This window comes from Phyllobates terribilis, unplaced genomic scaffold (assembly GCF_046119375.1).
Source record: "Phyllobates terribilis strain yellow unplaced genomic scaffold, ASM4611937v1 Scaffold_11__3_contigs__length_659146591, whole genome shotgun sequence".
Lineage (NCBI taxonomy): Eukaryota > Metazoa > Chordata > Amphibia > Anura > Dendrobatidae > Phyllobates > Phyllobates terribilis.
In genome coordinates this window covers 443,029,339-443,046,407 of record NW_027362771.1, presented here as the reverse complement: position 1 = coordinate 443,046,407, position 17,069 = coordinate 443,029,339, and the positions used below count along the sequence as shown (strand labels likewise).

Here is a 17,069-nt window from a genome sequence, read left to right as displayed (position 1 = left end):
AGCCAGATACTCACACAGTACTTGCAGAGACAACAAGCAGGAGTTAGGTACGAGTTCAGACTCTGCAGAAAAAGGAAGGGAACGGACATAGAGGCAAAACAGGTAAAGGACAGGAGAGAGTTCAGACTGGAACTGAGTGTACGGAGGAGACCGACACTGCAGAGGGATACAGGAGCGGGTCTGGGAATACGGCCCCCAGAGAGGCGGAACGAACAGGCAAGGAGCGTGTTCAGACAGGACAGACCAGACGCAGGAGCGGGTCTAGGAAATCGGCCACTAGAAGGCGGAACGAACAGGCAAGGAGCGTGTTCAGACAGGACAGACCAGAGAACACAAAAAGGACACAGTTCAGACACGGGAGCTGATACCGCAAAGCAGGAGACATACAGGACTCAGTTCAGACACGGGAGCTGAAACCGCAAAGCAGGAGACATACAGGACACAGTTCAGACACGGGAGCTGATACCGCAAAGCAGGAGACATACAGGACACAGTTCAGACACGGGAGCTGATACCGCAAAGCAGGAGACATACAGGACTCAGTTCAGACACGGGAACTGATACAAAAAGCAGGAGACAAGAGACGGGACCTGGCACCTTCAGAGTGCAAGCACACACTGAAGGAAACACTATGCTCAGGCAGGGATAGAAGGGAGCTGCTGAGCTATATACCAAGTGACAGACAGCAATAGGCTGAGGACGCACAAGGGGTGTGACCCACAGCAGGTACAAAAGGCAGGAAGTGATAGGGCGCCGCCCTTAAGCAGCAGAAACAGACACAAACAGACAGCATGGAGGGAAGCCAGAGAGACATTCTGGACAGGAGATCAAGTGCGCCCTCTTGCACAGTGGGAGATGGACCACCATGCAAGGACGCCGCCAGGTATGTTACACCTTCTTGGTCAAATAGCCCTTACACAGCCTGGAGGTGTGTTTGGGGTCATTGTGCTGTTGAAAAATAAATGATGGTCCAACTAAACGCAAACCGGATGGAATAGCATGCCGCTGCAAGATGCTGTGGTAGCCATGCTGGTTCAGTATGCCTTCAATTTTGAATAAATCCCCAACAGTGTCACCAGCAAAGCACCCCCACACCTCACACCTCCTCCTCCATGCTTCACGGTGGGAACAAGGCATGTAGAGTCCATCCGTTCACCTTTTCTGCGTCGCACAAAGACACGGTGGTTGGAACCAAAGATCTCAAATTTGGACTCATCAGACCAAAGCACAGATTTCCACTGGTCTAATGTCCATTCCTTGTGTTCTTTAGCCCAAACAAGTCTCTTCTGCTTGTTGCCTGTCCTTAGCAGTGGTTTCCTAGCAGCTATTTTACCATGAAGGCCTGCTGCACAAAGTCTCCTCTTAACAGTTGTTGTAGAGATGTGTCTGCTGCTAGAACTCTGTGTGGCATTGACCTGGTCTCTAATCTGAGCTGCTGTTAACCTGCGATTTCTGAGGCTGGTGACTCGGATAAACTTATCCTCAGAAGCAGAGGTGACTCTTGGTCATCCTTTCCTGGGGCGGTCCTCATGTGAGCCAGTTTCTTTGTAGCGCTTGATGGTTTTTGCAATTGCACTTGGGGACACTTTCAAAGTTTTCCCAATTTTTCGGACTGACTGACCTTCATTTCTTAAATTAATGATGGCCACTTGTTTTTCTTTACTTAGCTGCTTTTTTCTTGCCATAATACAAATTCTAACAGTCTATTCAGTAGGACTATCAGCTGTGTATCCACCAGACGTCAGCACAACACAACTGATGGTCCCAACCCCATATATAAGGTAAGAAATCCCACTTATTATACCTGACAGGGCACACCTGTGAAGTGAAAACCATTTCCGGTGACTACCTCTTGAAGCTCATCAAGAGAATGCCAAGAGTGTGCAAAGCGGTCATCAAAGCAAAAGGTGGCTATTTTGAAGAACATAAGACATATTTTCAGTTGTTTCACACTTTTTTGTTAAGTATATAATTACACATGTGTTGATTCATAGTTTTGATGCCTTCAGTGTGAATGTACAATTTCCATAGTCAAGAAAATACAGAAAAATCTTTAAATGAGAAGGTGTGTCCAAACTTTTGGTCTGTACTGTACATCTTCAGCTATTCATCCTGTCATTAGCCTTCCTCTTGTTACACACATTCTTCTGCTGCTCCTCCTGACACTTGCCTTCTGCTCTCACAGACACATCTTCCTTATATGATGCTCCTCCTGTCACGCATTCTTCTGCTGCTCTTCCTGTCACTATTCCTCCTCCTCTCAGGCTATGTGCCCACGATGCAGAAATTCTCCAGATTTTTCCTGAGCGTTTCTGCATCTCCCTGGCAGAAAAAAGGCATGTGTTTCTCCTGCCAGGGACATGCGGATGTGAAGCGTTCTTCACATGCATTTCCGCATGCGGGTTGACAAGCGCTTTCCAAGCGGTTTTAGCATCACTTGGAAAGTGCATGACAACTTGGTCACACTATATAAATTGATGCAAACGGCATGGATTTATATACTGTGACCGAAAGAATGGTAAAAAAAATAAATATTATACTTACCTTCTGATGGCCCCCGGTGTCCTTGTCTCGGCTTGCCGGCAGCTCGCGGTAGACTAAAGGACCTGTCGATGTCAGCGGTCGCGTCACCCATCACATGACTATGACGGCAGTGCAGGTCCTTCAGTCCACCGCGATCTGCCGGCAAGAGAAGACAAGCGCACCGCGGGCCATCAGAAGGTAAATATAACATTTATTTTTTATTTTATTCTTTTTTTCACAGGTTCTATGGTACCCAGGTCCAGAGGAGAGTCTCTTCTCCAAACCCGGGTACCATCCGTACATTGAAACGCATGGTTCCACATCTACATATACAGTGATGCGTAATCCATGCGTTCTAATGAAAGTCAATGGCGGCGAAAACTCCGCGCTTCCGCAAAATAATTGGTAGTGCTGCATTTTTTTCCACAATGATAACCCACAGCGGAAATTTCCGCAGCATGTGCACAGCACATGCGGATTATCATTGGGGGACATGGCAGGCCTTCTAGCATGCGCTTTTTAAGCGTTTCTGTGGCGGAATTGCCGCTGCGGAAACACTTAAAAAACGCATAGTTGGAACACAGCCTCACACATTCTTCTGCTGCTCCTCCTGTCACACATTCTTCTGCTGCTCCTCCTGTCACACATTCTTCTACTGCTCCTCCTGTCACACATTCTTCTGCTGCTCCTCCTGTCACACATTCTTCTGCTGCTCCTCCTGACCCTAGCCTTCTGCGCCTCTCACATACTTATATGCCGCTCTTCTTGTCACGTGCCTTCCCCGGGGGCTACAGGAGTGCAGGGAGGATCAGTACAAGAAATTTCACAAGACGTGTGTAGTGACGTGTACAGTCACGTGGTGTAGCTGGCAGCGCCCGTCAGTCTCGTTAGTTGACGTCACTCCACTTCTATTTCCTGGATTCCAAATACAGTAATGACTCAGCCAATCAGAAACACGTAGAGGGCGGGACCTCTAAGAAACAACCAATCACAGGCTCTCAGCCCAGGAACATGCCTGGGCATGAAGCAGCGAAGCCGGTACTGTAACACGTGGAGCTGAGACGGTCTCCAGTAATAACCTGCGCCGGGGTCGTGCGGTCTGTGGTCGGTGAGTTTGGGCCGGGATTGGAGAGGGGAAAGGCTAATAGTGATCCTACCGGTGTAAGGAGCTATGTCCGCACTCGTGTACTGATTCCCCCGCTGCCATCGATCAGTGTCTGTACTGTGCTCTCCACACATGGCTGCCTGCAGTCATATCGAGGATTGCCCCCTTACAAGCCTCTCATACATCAGGATCCGGGACGTATTTAAGATTGTGTAGGTTATAAGGAAAGTAGATCTTCCTAGTGCCACATTGTCATGGCAAACACCATATGCCACCGAGAAGAGTTATTGCAGTCTAGTCTTGCCTCCCCATGTCCAGCGCTGCCTATCCTGTAAGACTGTCCCCCGCTCTATAATATGGTCACCCCCTAGTCCTATAAAAATGGCCCTTGCTCTATATTATATAATATAGTCACCCCCCCCCCCTTCCTGTAAGTCTGGCCCCTGCTCTATAATATGGTCCCCGCCTCCCCCAGTCCTGTAAAACTGGCCCCCAGTCCTGTAAAGCTGGTCCTTGTGCTATAATATGGTCCCCCCTCCGTCCTGGCTCCCATCCTGTAATACTGCCCCCCCCCAGTCCATGCTCCCATCCTGTAATACTGCCCCCCCCCCCCCCCCAGTCTGTGCTCCCATCCTGTAATACTACCCCCCCCCAGTCCATGCTCCCATCCTGTAATACTGCCCCCCCCAGTCCATGCTCCCATCCTGTAATACTGCCCCCCCCCCCAGTCCATGCTCCCATCCTGTAATACTACCCCCCCCAGTCCATGCTCCCATCCTGTAATACTGCCCCCCCCAGTCCATGCTCCCATCCTGTAATACTGCCCCCCCCAGTCCATGCTCCCATCCTGTAATACTGCCCCCCCCCAGTCCATGCTCCCATCCTGTAATACTGCCCCCCCAGTCCATGCTCCCATCCTGTAATACTGCCCCCCCAGTCCATGCTCCCATCCTGTAATACTGCCCCCCCCAGTCCATGCTCCCATCCTGTAATACTGCCCCCCCCCGCAGTCCATGCTCCCATCCTGTAATACTGCCCCCCCCGCAGTCCATGCTCCCATCCTGTAATACTGCCCCCCCCAGTCCATGCTCCCATCCTGTAATACTGCCCCCCCCAGTCCATGCTCCCATCCTGTAATACTGCCCCCCCAGTCCATGCTCCCATCCTGTAATACTGCCCCCCCCCAGTCCATGCTCCCATCCTGTAATACTGCCCCCCCCCAGTCCATGCTCCCATCCTGTAATACTGCCCCCCCCCAGTCCATGCTCCCATCCTGTAATACTGCCCCCCCCAGTCCATGCTCCCATCCTGTAATACTGCCCCCCCCAGTCCATGCTCCCATCCTGTAATACTGCCCCCCCCAGTCCATGCTCCCATCCTGTAATACTGCCCCCCCCAGTCCATGCTCCCATCCTGTAATACTGCCCCCCCCAGTCCATGCTCCCATCCTGTAATACTGCCCCCCCAGTCCATGCTCCCATCCTGTAATACTGCCCCCCCCAGTCCATGCTCCCATCCTGTAATACTGCCCCCCCCCAGTCCATGCTCCCATCCTGTAATACTGCCCCCCCCAGTCCATGCTCCCATCCTGTAATACTGCCCCCCCCAGTCCATGCTCCCATCCTGTAATACTGCCCCCCCCAGTCCATGCTCCCATCCTGTAATACTGCCCCCCCCAGTCCATGCTCCCATCCTGTAATACTGCCCCCCCCAGTCCATGCTCCCATCCTGTAATACTGCCCCCCCCCAGTCCATGCTCCCATCCTGTAATACTGCCCCCCCCCAGTCCATGCTCCCATCCTGTAATACTGCCCCCCCCCAGTCCATGCTCCCATCCTGTAATACTGCCCCCCCCAGTCCATGCTCCCATCCTGTAATACTGCCCCCCCCAGTCCATGCTCCCATCCTGTAATACTGCCCCCCCCAGTCCATGCTCCCATCCTGTAATACTGCCCCCCCCAGTCCATGCTCCCATCCTGTAATACTGCCCCCCCCCAGTCCATGCTCCCATCCTGTAATACTGCCCCCCCCAGTCCATGCTCCCATCCTGTAATACTGCCCCCCCCAGTCCATGCTCCCATCCTGTAATACTGCCCCCCCCCAGTCCATGCTCCCATCCTGTAATACTGCCCCCCCCCCAGTCCATGCTCCCATCCTGTAATACTGCCCCCCCCCAGTCCATGCTCCCATCCTGTAATACTGCCCCCCCCAGTCCATGCTCCCATCCTGTAATACTGCCCCCCCCAGTCCATGCTCCCATCCTGTAATACTGCCCCCCCCAGTCCATGCTCCCATCCTGTAATACTGCCCCCCCCCAGTCCATGCTCCCATCCTGTAATACTGCCCCCCCCCAGTCCATGCTCCCATCCTGTAATACTGCCCCCCCCCAGTCCATGCTCCCATCCTGTAATACTGCCCCCCCCCAGTCCATGCTCCCATCCTGTAATACTGCCCCCCCCCAGTCCATGCTCCCATCCTGTAATACTGCCCCCCCCCAGTCCATGCTCCCATCCTGTAATACTGCCCCCCCCAGTCCATGCTCCCATCCTGTAATACTGCCCCCCCCGCAGTCCATGCTCCCATCCTGTAATACTGCCCCCCCCGCAGTCCATGCTCCCATCCTGTAATACTGCCCCCCCCAGTCCATGCTCCCATCCTGTAATACTGCCCCCCCCCCAGTCCATGCTCCCATCCTGTAATACTGCCCCCCCCAGTCCATGCTCCCATCCTGTAATACTGCCCCCCCCAGTCCATGCTCCCATCCTGTAATACTGCCCCCCCCCCAGTCCATGCTCCCATCCTGTAATACTGCCCCCCCCCCAGTCCATGCTCCCATCCTGTAATACTGCCCCCCCCCAGTCCATGCTCCCATCCTGTAATACTGCCCCCCCCAGTCCATGCTCCCATCCTGTAATACTGCCCCCCCCAGTCCATGCTCCCATCCTGTAATACTGCCCCCCCCAGTCCATGCTCCCATCCTGTAATACTGCCCACCCCAGTCCATGCTCCCATCCTGTAATACTGCCCCCCCCAGTCCATGCTCCCATCCTGTAATACTGCCCCCCCCCAGTCCATGCTCCCATCCTGTAATACTGCCCCCCCCAGTCCATGCTCCCATCCTGTAATACTGCCCCCCCCAGTCCATGCTCCCATCCTGTAATACTGCCCCCCCCAGTCCATGCTCCCATCCTGTAATACTGCCCCCCCCAGTCCATGCTCCCATCCTGTAATACTGCCCCCCCCCAGTCCATGCTCCCATCCTGTAATACTGCCCCCCCCCAGTCCATGCTCCCATCCTGTAATACTGCCCCCCCCCCCCAGTCCATGCTCCCATCCTGTAATACTGCCCCCCCCCCCCAGTCCATGCTCCCATCCTGTAATACTGCCCCCCCCAGTCCATGCTCCCATCCTGTAATACTGCCCCCCCCCAGTCCATGCTCCCATCCTGTAATACTGCCCCCCCAGTCCATGCTCCCATCCTGTAATACTGCCCCCCCAGTCCATGCTCCCATCCTGTAATACTGCCCCCCCCAGTCCATGCTCCCATCCTGTAATACTGCCCCCCCCAGTCCATGCTCCCATCCTGTAATACTGCCCCCCCCCAGTCCATGCTCCCATCCTGTAATACTGCCCCCCCCAGTCCATGCTCCCATCCTGTAATACTGCCCCCCCCAGTCCATGCTCCCATCCTGTAATACTGCCCCCCCCCCAGTCCATGCTCCCATCCTGTAATACTGCCCCCCCCCAGTCCATGCTCCCATCCTGTAATACTGCCCCCCCCAGTCCATGCTCCCATCCTGTAATACTGCCCCCCCCAGTCCATGCTCCCATCCTGTAATACTGCCCCCCCCAGTCCATGCTCCCATCCTGTAATACTGCCCCCCCCAGTCCATGCTCCCATCCTGTAATACTGCCCCCCCAGTCCATGCTCCCATCCTGTAATACTGCCCCCCCCAGTCCATGCTCCCATCCTGTAATACTGCCCCCCCCAGTCCATGCTCCCATCCTGTAATACTGCCCCCCCCAGTCCATGCTCCCATCCTGTAATACTGCCCCCCCCAGTCCATGCTCCCATCCTGTAATACTGCCCCCCCCCAGTCCATGCTCCCATCCTGTAATACTGCCCCCCCCCCCCAGTCCATGCTCCCATCCTGTAATACTGCCCCCCCCCCCCAGTCCATGCTCCCATCCTGTAATACTGCCCCCCCCAGTCCATGCCATGCTCCCATCCTGTAATACTGCCCCCCCAGTCCATGCCATGCTCCCATCCTGTAATACTGCCCCCCCAGTCCATGCTCCCATCCTGTAATACTGCCCCCCCCAGTCCATGCTCCCATCCTGTAATACTGCCCCCCCCAGTCCATGCTCCCATCCTGTAATACTGCCCCCCCCCCCGTCCATGCCATGCTGTAATACTGCCCCCCCCAGTCCATGCTCCCATCCTGTAATACTGCCCCCCCCAGTCCATGCTCCCATCCTGTAATACTGCCCCCCCCAGTCCATGCTCCCATCCTGTAATACTGCCCCCCCCAGTCCATGCTCCCATCCTGTAATACTGCCCCCCCCCAGTCCATGCCATGCTCCCATCCTGTAATACTGCCCCCCCCCAGTCCATGCCATGCTCCCATCCTGTAATACTGCCCCCCCCAGTCCATGCTCCCATCCTGTAATACTGCCCCCCCCAGTCCATGCTCCCATCCTGTAATACTGCCCCCCCCAGTCCATGCTCCCATCCTGTAATACTGCCCCCCCCCCAGTCCATGCTCCCATCCTGTAATACTGCCCCCCCAGTCCATGCCATGCTCCCATCCTGTAATACTGCCCCCCCCCCAGTCCATGCTCCCATCCTGTAATACTGCCCCCCCAGTCCATGCTCCCATCCTGTAATACTGCCCCCCCCAGTCCATGCTCCCATCCTGTAATACTGCCCCCCCCAGTCCATGCTCCCATCCTGTAATACTGCCCCCCCCAGTCCATGCTCCCATCCTGTAATACTGCCCCCCCAGTCCATGCTCCCATCCTGTAATACTGCCCCCCCCAGTCCATGCTCCCATCCTGTAATACTGCCCCCCCCAGTCCATGCTCCCATCCTGTAATACTGCCCCCCCCAGTCCATGCTCCCATCCTGTAATACTGCCCCCCCCAGTCCATGCTCCCATCCTGTAATACTGCCCCCCCCAGTCCATGCCATGCTCCCATCCTGTAATACTGCCCCCCCCCAGTCCATGCTCCCATCCTGTAATACTGCCCCCCCCCAGTCCATGCCATGCTCCCATCCTGTAATACTGCCCCCCCCCAGTCCATGCTCCCATCCTGTAATACTGCCCCCCCCCAGTCCATGCCATGCTCCCATCCTGTAATACTGCCCCCCCCCCCAGTCCATGCCATGCTCCCATCCTGTAATACTGCCCCCCCCCCCCCTCCGTCCTGGCTCCCATCCTGTAATACTGCCTGCCCCCCAGTCCATGCCATGCTCCCATCCTGTAATACTGCCCCCCCCCCCCTCCGTCCTGGCTCCCATCCTGTAATACTGCCCCCCCCCCCCCCCCCCCAGTCCATGCCATGCTCCCATCCTGTAATACTTCCCCCTCCCCTCAGTCCTGGCTCACATCCTGTAAAAACGGTCCTTGTTCTATTATACTGTCCCTCCTCCCCTCAGCCCTTCTTCCATCCTGTAAAGCCAAGCCCTCAATCTTCAAGCAATGCAGGAAGCCAGGGGCCTAGAGCATCTACTATATAATCGGCTTATCCCGTCTGTCTGTCCTTCCAAGAAATCCTGCGTCACTGATTGACCGCGGCCGGACCAATCAGCGGCGCGGGATTTCAGAACAAGACGGCGGCCGCTAGCGGCTCATCTACCGCACGGAGGTCAGCGGCGATGCAGTCGGGAGATGACCGGCGCTAGCAGCAGAAGTACCCCGACCGGCGGCCTAGGCGGTGCCACTCCCCGGTCCTCCCTTCACACTTGCAGTCGGGAGATGACCGGCGCTAGCAGCCGAAGTACCCCGACCGGCGGCCTAGGCGGTGCCACTCCCCGGTTCTCCCTTCACACTTGCCGTCGGGAGATCAGCGGCCCTAGCCTTCATTGACAGAGTGCGCGGTGGATGCTGGGTGTGACATGATGGGGGATAACCCCGCCCACAGCCCGTCATTCACCTTGGTACGCGGAACAGGAAACCCCTGGCTACAGCCGCAAATAGTCGTGATGTAAGCGGAAGCAAGAGATGGCTGCAGCCGGGGGAATTACGTGCTGGCTGTGCGTGGTCTGCGATGTTGTCACAAGCAGTATTGACAACATGACGTAATTACAAAATTCATTAGGGGCCTCGGGGGGGTACATTTGGGGGGGTTAATTTAAAGTAATGCACAACCCATTTAAACACTGCTTAGCTGATTAGTCGCGCCGAGTCAACTGCATACATATTCTAGAATACCCGATGCGTTAGAATCGGGCCACCATCTAGTTAACACTATAAGTATGTTTAGCAGCTGTGAATTGTGGAGCCGATCTGTAGGGAACAGAACAGCAAGTTATCCTCTGTTCGTGAACTCGGGGGTCACTTGCTTTATGATGATAATGAAGACGCTTCAGAATAAAAACACTACTAGAATTTTCATTAAGTGTCTTTTGCCTCAAAGTCTAGGCTGGTGTGCCAGAGACTGTAGGTCGTGTGCACATACCCTAATAGTGAACATGTTGTAAACGTTAAAATACACAACATTCATGATTCTATGGGGATATATATGTGAATTCATGAATAATCAATCCCAAACCCCATTCATATGTGTCACCAACTCAGTCCATCTCATTCAACATCATTCTTAGAGGCAATGTGTACCAGTCAGGCTGTGTGCCCCCGTAGCGTTTTTCAAGCGTTTATGCTGCGGAATTTCCGCAGCATAAACGCTTGTGAAACGCTAGGTAATCCGCACCCCATGGTCCCCAAGGGGATTCCGCATGTTCTATGCACATGCTGCGGATTTTTCCGCAGCGTTTATGCTGCGTACAAAAATCCGCAGCATGTCATTTAATTTTGCGGAAGAGCAGCGGAACTCCCGCCATTGACTTGCATTGAGACGCATAGAAACCGCGACTGTAAATTTTTACAAGCGGCTTCTATGTGCGGATGGTACCCAGTTCTGGAGGAGAGGAGACTCTCATCCAGACCTGGGTACCATTGTACCTGTAAAAAAAGAATAAAATAAAGTTTATATTCACTTGAGGACCTGCGGTGACGTCACAGTCATGTGACCGCAGGCCCTTCACCGCTCTGTCTCGCGATATGCCGGGAACCAGACAGGAACGAGCGCTGCAGCCACGCCGGGGCCTCGTGGGTGAGTATAGCTTTATTTGTTTTCATTTTTACGGTTCACACTATATAAATCCATGCCGGTTGCATGGATTTATACAGTGTGACCTAGTTGTCAAGCACTTTCCAAGTGATGCTATCGCCTGGAAAGCACTTGTCAATCTGCATGCGGAAACGCATGTGAATCCGCATGTATTCTGCAGGAGAAACGCATGCACAATCTGCATGCGTTTTTTCTGCCAGGGAGATGCAGAAATGCTGCAGAAATTTTCTGCTTCATTTCTGCATCGTGGGCACATAGCCTTAAGCTGAAATTGGTTTTAGCAATTCTAGTCTTAAAGGGGTTGTCCACTACTAGGACAACCATTTCTTGAACTAAATGTTTGGCCCCGATAAAATAAAAAGCTTATACTCCCCTCCCGTGCTGGCGCTTTTCCAGCAGTGTTGGCACTCTTGGTCCCAGAGCTCTAGTGCAGTTGTTGTGACACTTGATGCCTGGCGCCAGATCAGAGCTGGCATCACTGTCTTTGCTCGAATTGAACATGAAAAGGAAGTCCAGGCTGCAGCTGAGCCCTGACTTCCTCTTCATGTTCAATCAATGCGAAGGTGGGGACAGTTATGCCACCGATGATTGGGCGCTGGGTATCACGTGTCATTCCAACGCACCAGAGCTCCGGGACTGCGAGTGCCGACACCACTGGAACAGCGCCAGCACCGGAGGTGAGTTTTTTTTTTTTTATTTTATCGGGGCCAAAAATTTAGCTCAAGAAGAGGTTGTCCTAGTAGTGGACAACCCCTTTAAATTAGACCACACCATGAGCCAATATGAATACATCAGGAGGAACAAGCACCACAGTTTGAGAGCTTATGATCGAGAACATTAACTGTAGCTTCGTATGTGCACTTTGTCCATTTTTGTTTTAATCCCATTGTCATCTTGCATATTTTTTTATTTTTTTTTATTTTTAGCCATCCGACAATATGGATAGCATCGTTTGCACTGGTCTATTCCACGGGTTTCCTCGATCCACTGACTACATGGAAGCTCCTCAATCAGATAAACCTAGTCGTGAACCTAAAGACATGCGTGTCAGGAATCACAGGAAGAGCAGGAAACATCAGCGCTTCTTGTTACGTAAAGCATTTCTTCAGGAACGCGGTCTACTGGGCAGGAAAAAGTCTGAGGAATGTTTATGTTCCATCCTTGGTGAAGGCATCTCCCCAATTTGTCCTCAGAGAGATGAAGATGGCCATCCTGTGAGACTTTACGAGATTAAAGCTCTAGATGGTGCTATGCCAGCAATGGCCACGTTACCCTCTGTACACCCTCTGGCCTGTGATTATGATAGTGGCTTGTCCATGGCTGGCAGCGCTCCTTCTAGTAGGGCTTCTTCACCTAGTTCTTGGCTGAGTCTTGAGAAATGTGTTGCCCTTGATTGTGAAATGGTTGGTACCGGTCCTGGTGGGAAGATCAGTGAGCTGGCACGATGCAGTGTGGTCAGCTGTCTGGGAGAGGTCTTGTATGATAAATATGTAAAACCAGAACAGCCAGTGACGGACTACAGGACGCGGTGGAGCGGCGTTACCAAAAGACATCTGCAAAAAGCAATCACGTTCAGGATGGCTCACAAAGAGGTAAATGATGTAGGTCGTGATTTATGCTGATTCTGTTAGGACGTGTTTACTCGGTTGTATGATTGAGCCATTGTTCCTCTATATCTGAAGTAGATCCTAAACATGTATCACATCCATCATGTCTATCGTATAGAAATTGGTCTAGGTGTCATAAGGAATAGCTAGAGGCGCATAACTTTCATTATGAGGATTGCTCGTGTTCCAACTGCTGAGACCCCCCATATATACTTGGATTGAAAGTGATTGCCCATCTCCACCATCCTATTCCAATATGTAGTAGGTGTAATAATATTAGCAAATACTTCCAATTAGAAATGTAGAATTGTTTAATTGTTTTTCTGATTCGCTATGTCTCTTTCCTTATGTGCAGGCATTGCAGGATCTTAAAGGGGTTGTCCACTACTTTATATTCCCCACCCCCAATGTATCCACCCGGGGTCCCTAAGACCTCTTGTAAAGACCTTCTGTTGCTGATAGCACCGCTTACAGGCATTATCGGTGGCCACTCACAGGCATCACGTGACCCCGTGCTTTCCCAATGAATGGGGAGAGGCAGAGCGTGCAGTGGAAGCTGAGTGTGACGCGAGGGGTAACCCCGCCCACACCCTGGCATGCACCATGGAACCAGGAAGATCGTGACATCAGCGGATGTCAGAGCCGACTGCAGCCGGGGGACACGTGATGCCTGTGAGTGGCCACCGATAGCGCCGCTTACAGGCATTATCAGCAACAGAATGTCTTTACAAGTGGTCTTAGGGGCACCGGGGGGATACATTGGGGGGGAGGGGGATAAAGTAGTGGACAACTTCTTTAAGTATCCATGGTTAAGATTATTAGCAACTAGATAACTGTCACTATATCTGTGCTCGTAACCATGGATACCTAAGGTCCTGCAATGCCTGCACATGAGGAAAGCGACATAGCGAATCAGAAATACTATACTACATTTCTAATTGGAGGTATTTGCTAATATTATTACACCCATTACATATTGCCATAGGATCTTGGAGATGGGAACACCCTTTTTAACCTCGTGATGTACCTTCACTTAGAATAGCGCCATTGTCTTTTTCCATGCAATCTATTGATTCAGGCAAGTTTTGCCATGGTCTCCTCCACTACAGTATATGGGCACCTTGTAGTTTATTATACACTTTTCCTTATATTTGTGCCCTATTTTTTATTTTTATTTATTTTTTTTTAGATCCTGAAGCTTCTCAAGGGTAAGCGGGTGATTGGACATGCGTTACACCACGATTTCAGCGTTTTGAAATATTTCCATCCCATAAAGCAAACAAGAGACACCAGTAAAATCACATTACTGAACCAGATGGCGGGACTCCCGAGAAGACCAAGTGCTTCTTTGAAAAAGCTGGCATTACTTATTCTGCAGAAAAAAATACAGGTAAAGATGTATTTTTTTTTTCTCTTCAATAATGTGCACATATCTGGTATGATATGATTACATTTATGAAACTGTCTCTCCTACCCCCCCCCACTGTGGGAACTCTGTGAGAAGTCTTCCTTGCCAATGGCTGGTTACGTGGACACCGGCTGTATGTATAGGTCTGCATTAATCGTGTGACCTAACGCTACTAACATTTAGTATAGACACTAGTAAACAGGCCTCTTGGTATAAGACATCTTCAGTTTATACAAGTAACATTTCAGATCAAAGAAGAGCCTTTCTCAAGCAGTAATCATGTTACCTAATAAAGCGGCTGTCCCAATTCAGATATATTATAACCCACAGGCTCAGAGATGTTCAAAATATCTAACTGAGCTTTCCCTCACCTTCCCCCAGTCCAGCGCTACCTGTTCGGTCTTTTGTTAGTCTGCAGTGGTGACGTCAAGCTGACAGCACTGCTGCCAATCAGTAAAGAATAGAGCGGCGGAGAAACATGACTGAACCCGGGGCTTGTGTGTAAAAGTGTAAGCGCTAATAATATTTGAAATGGGACATCCCATTTAGGAGCTTATGCTAACACCATTATGGAGTCGTAATAGGGCTGCTGATTCTTTGAAAAAAAATTATAATATATTGTGGGCTTTTTCATGCCCCCTATATGCATGTCTGTACTGTGGGGTCGTACAGCCTCAATGTATTACTGTACGGGATTTGGGCCCATGTGAGCAAGTCTTACATTTTGCAGCTGACAGTCCACTTTGCGGACCCCATTTTCATCTATTCCCTATAACTTGTTTTCATATAGGATTATAGCCCTAATACAGTAGCCGGGCCCCCTGAGATAAGGGCTATGTGGCATTGTGCTGAAATAAATGTCTTTTGTATATATTGATCTATGTTCCTAACATTGCTGTTACTCAGGTTGGTAATAAGGGGCACTCGTCAGTTGAAGATGCCCAGACTTGCATGGAGCTGTATAAGTTGGTGGCGGAGCAGGTGGAGCAAGATTTCCTGAGTAGGTGTCAGCTCGGTGACTGCAGTAACTTGAATGAAGACAGCGCAGCAGATGAGCAGTACATGGAGGATCAGTACTGGCCCTCTGATCTCAATGAAGACTGTAAATGATTGGACTCGGCTATTGGACTAGATTTAAAGAGTTGTATAATGTAGTGCTGTTTGACTACCTGTCATTATCTAGCCAATATTAAATGGTTAATATCCGTGTGTTCACAATCCACCTTTCATAGTAACCAACATCGTAGTTTCAACTTATTTATCTTGTTTAAGTTTCTTGTACTATAAAATACAGATGACAGCCATGTATAACAGGTGCATTCCCGGGTCAGCGTTCTCTATGGAAATCTGCTCCTTTCTGATGGACCTTCCATTGTAGATACTTGTGCAGCCCGTTGGTTTGAGCCTGCGCTGTGCCTTACTTCTCCAGGAGCTGCAAGGGAAATAAAGACTTACAAACTGTCCAATGTAGACAGCCCCTTATAGAGATATTAAGTTATCAGTACCTTACAGACCACCAGGGCTTAGAACTTGGTGTCATACAATGCTACTAAATCAGTCACTAAATATTTGCATTTGTGTTATTTATGTAAGATCAACTAGTATGTAAATGTTAACTTATTAAACTGTTGCTGATTGAATGATTTGTAGTATATTTATTTTTTGTATTGGTGTTGGACATGTGCTCTAGGAAAAATTACATGTAATAAAACTCAAGCTTAAATGGAACCTGTCACCGGGTATTTCCCTTATAAAGTAGGACCAGCAGCACCTGTAAGCCCACTGTTACAGCATAGCTATTGAGCCCGTTCTACGCCCGGGTGGCGAGCATTTTTATTGGTATATGGTCGCCCATGCTAGTATGTGTGACCTGTTATGTGCTGCCCTCATCCCCCAATCCTGGTATGCATGGTACCCCTCATACCTTTTCATGCTGCACACATACAAAAAATAAACACTTCTACTCACCTTAATTCCCTGTGCTCCAGCGCTGCTGTGTCCTGTTCTGCCGGAGGCCGGTGGAGGAGTGTGGCGCCGGAGTACGCGCGTGCCCATACCGCGCTGTCCGGCGCCATTTTGCTGAAGACACACTGAAAATGTGTCTTCAGTAAAAGGGCGCCGGATAGCGCTATGCGCATGTGCCAATCCGACGCCTCACTCCTGCCTCGGTCTCCGGCAAGAAGAGAGGCGCCACGGCAACGCTCCTCCCTGTCAGGTATGGCGCCGGAGATCGCGGTATGCGTTCAGTGTCTACGCATACCGCGATCTCCAGCGCCATACACACTCTTCTTACCTGTAATGGCTTCATGCGTGATTCTGGCTGGAGCCAGACTGCGCAGGCGTGTCGTGCTTGCGCAGTCTATAGAGGCTTCAGACAGAGGGACGCTTGTACCATTATATTATATGTATATATATATATATATATATATTTTAGTACAGACCAAAAGTTTGGACACACCTCATTTAAAGATTTTTCTGTATTTTCATGACTTTGAAAATTGTACATTCACACTGAAGGCATCAAAACTAAGAATTAACACATGTGGAATTATATACTTAACAAGAAAGTGTGAAACAACTGAAAATGTCTTATATTCTAGGTTCTTCAAAGTAGCCACCTTTTGCTTTGATGACTGCTTTGCACACTCTTGGCATTCTCTTGATGAGCTTCAAGAGGTAGTCACCGGAAATGGTCATCCAACAATCTTGAAGGAGTTTCCAGAGATGCTTAGCACTTGTTGGCCCTTTTGCCTTCACTCTGCGGTCCAGCTTACCCCAAACCATCTCGATTGGGTTCAGGTCTGGAGGCCAGGTCATCTGGTGTAGCACCCCATCACTCTCCCTCTTGGTCAAATAGCCCTTACACAGCCTGGAGGTGTGTTTGGGGTCATTGTCCTGTTCAAAAATAAATGATGGTCCAACTAGACGCAAACCGAATGGAATAGCATGCCGCTGCAAGATGCTGTGGTATCCATGCTGGTTCAGTATGCCTTCAATTTTGATTAAATCCCCAACAGTGTCACCAGCAAAGCACCCCCACACCATCACACCTCCTCCTCCATGCTTCACGGTG

The 17,069-nt window shown here is 51.0% G+C and overlaps 1 protein-coding gene across 1 annotated transcript; it reads left to right on the top strand.

Annotated features, from left to right (window-relative positions):
- The first annotated feature begins 3,491 nt into the window (after positions 1 to 3,491).
- AEN (apoptosis enhancing nuclease) lies at positions 3,492 to 15,595 on the top strand. The gene is made up of 4 exons (XM_073650857.1): positions 3,492 to 3,631; positions 11,908 to 12,573; positions 13,778 to 13,978; positions 14,903 to 15,595. Exons 2-4 carry the CDS (start codon positions 11,920 to 11,922, stop codon positions 15,104 to 15,106), a joined length of 1,059 nt encoding a protein of 352 aa, XP_073506958.1. The 5' UTR covers positions 3,492 to 3,631; positions 11,908 to 11,919; the 3' UTR covers positions 15,107 to 15,595.
- The last annotated feature ends 1,474 nt before the right edge of the window (positions 15,596 to 17,069 follow it).

What these genes read in the sequence shown, in the direction of transcription:
- AEN (XM_073650857.1), top strand. Translation starts at nt 11,920, where the DNA reads ATGGATAGCATCGTTTGCACTGGTCTATTCCACGGGTTTCCTCGATCC. An exon ending in TCAGGATGGCTCACAAAGAG is followed by an intron (nt 12,574 to 13,777) that starts GTAAATGATGTA and finishes ATTTTTTTTTAG; the next exon opens with ATCCTGAAGCTTCTCAAGGG. An exon ending in TTCTGCAGAAAAAAATACAG is followed by an intron (nt 13,979 to 14,902) that starts GTAAAGATGTAT and finishes GCTGTTACTCAG; the next exon opens with GTTGGTAATAAGGGGCACTC.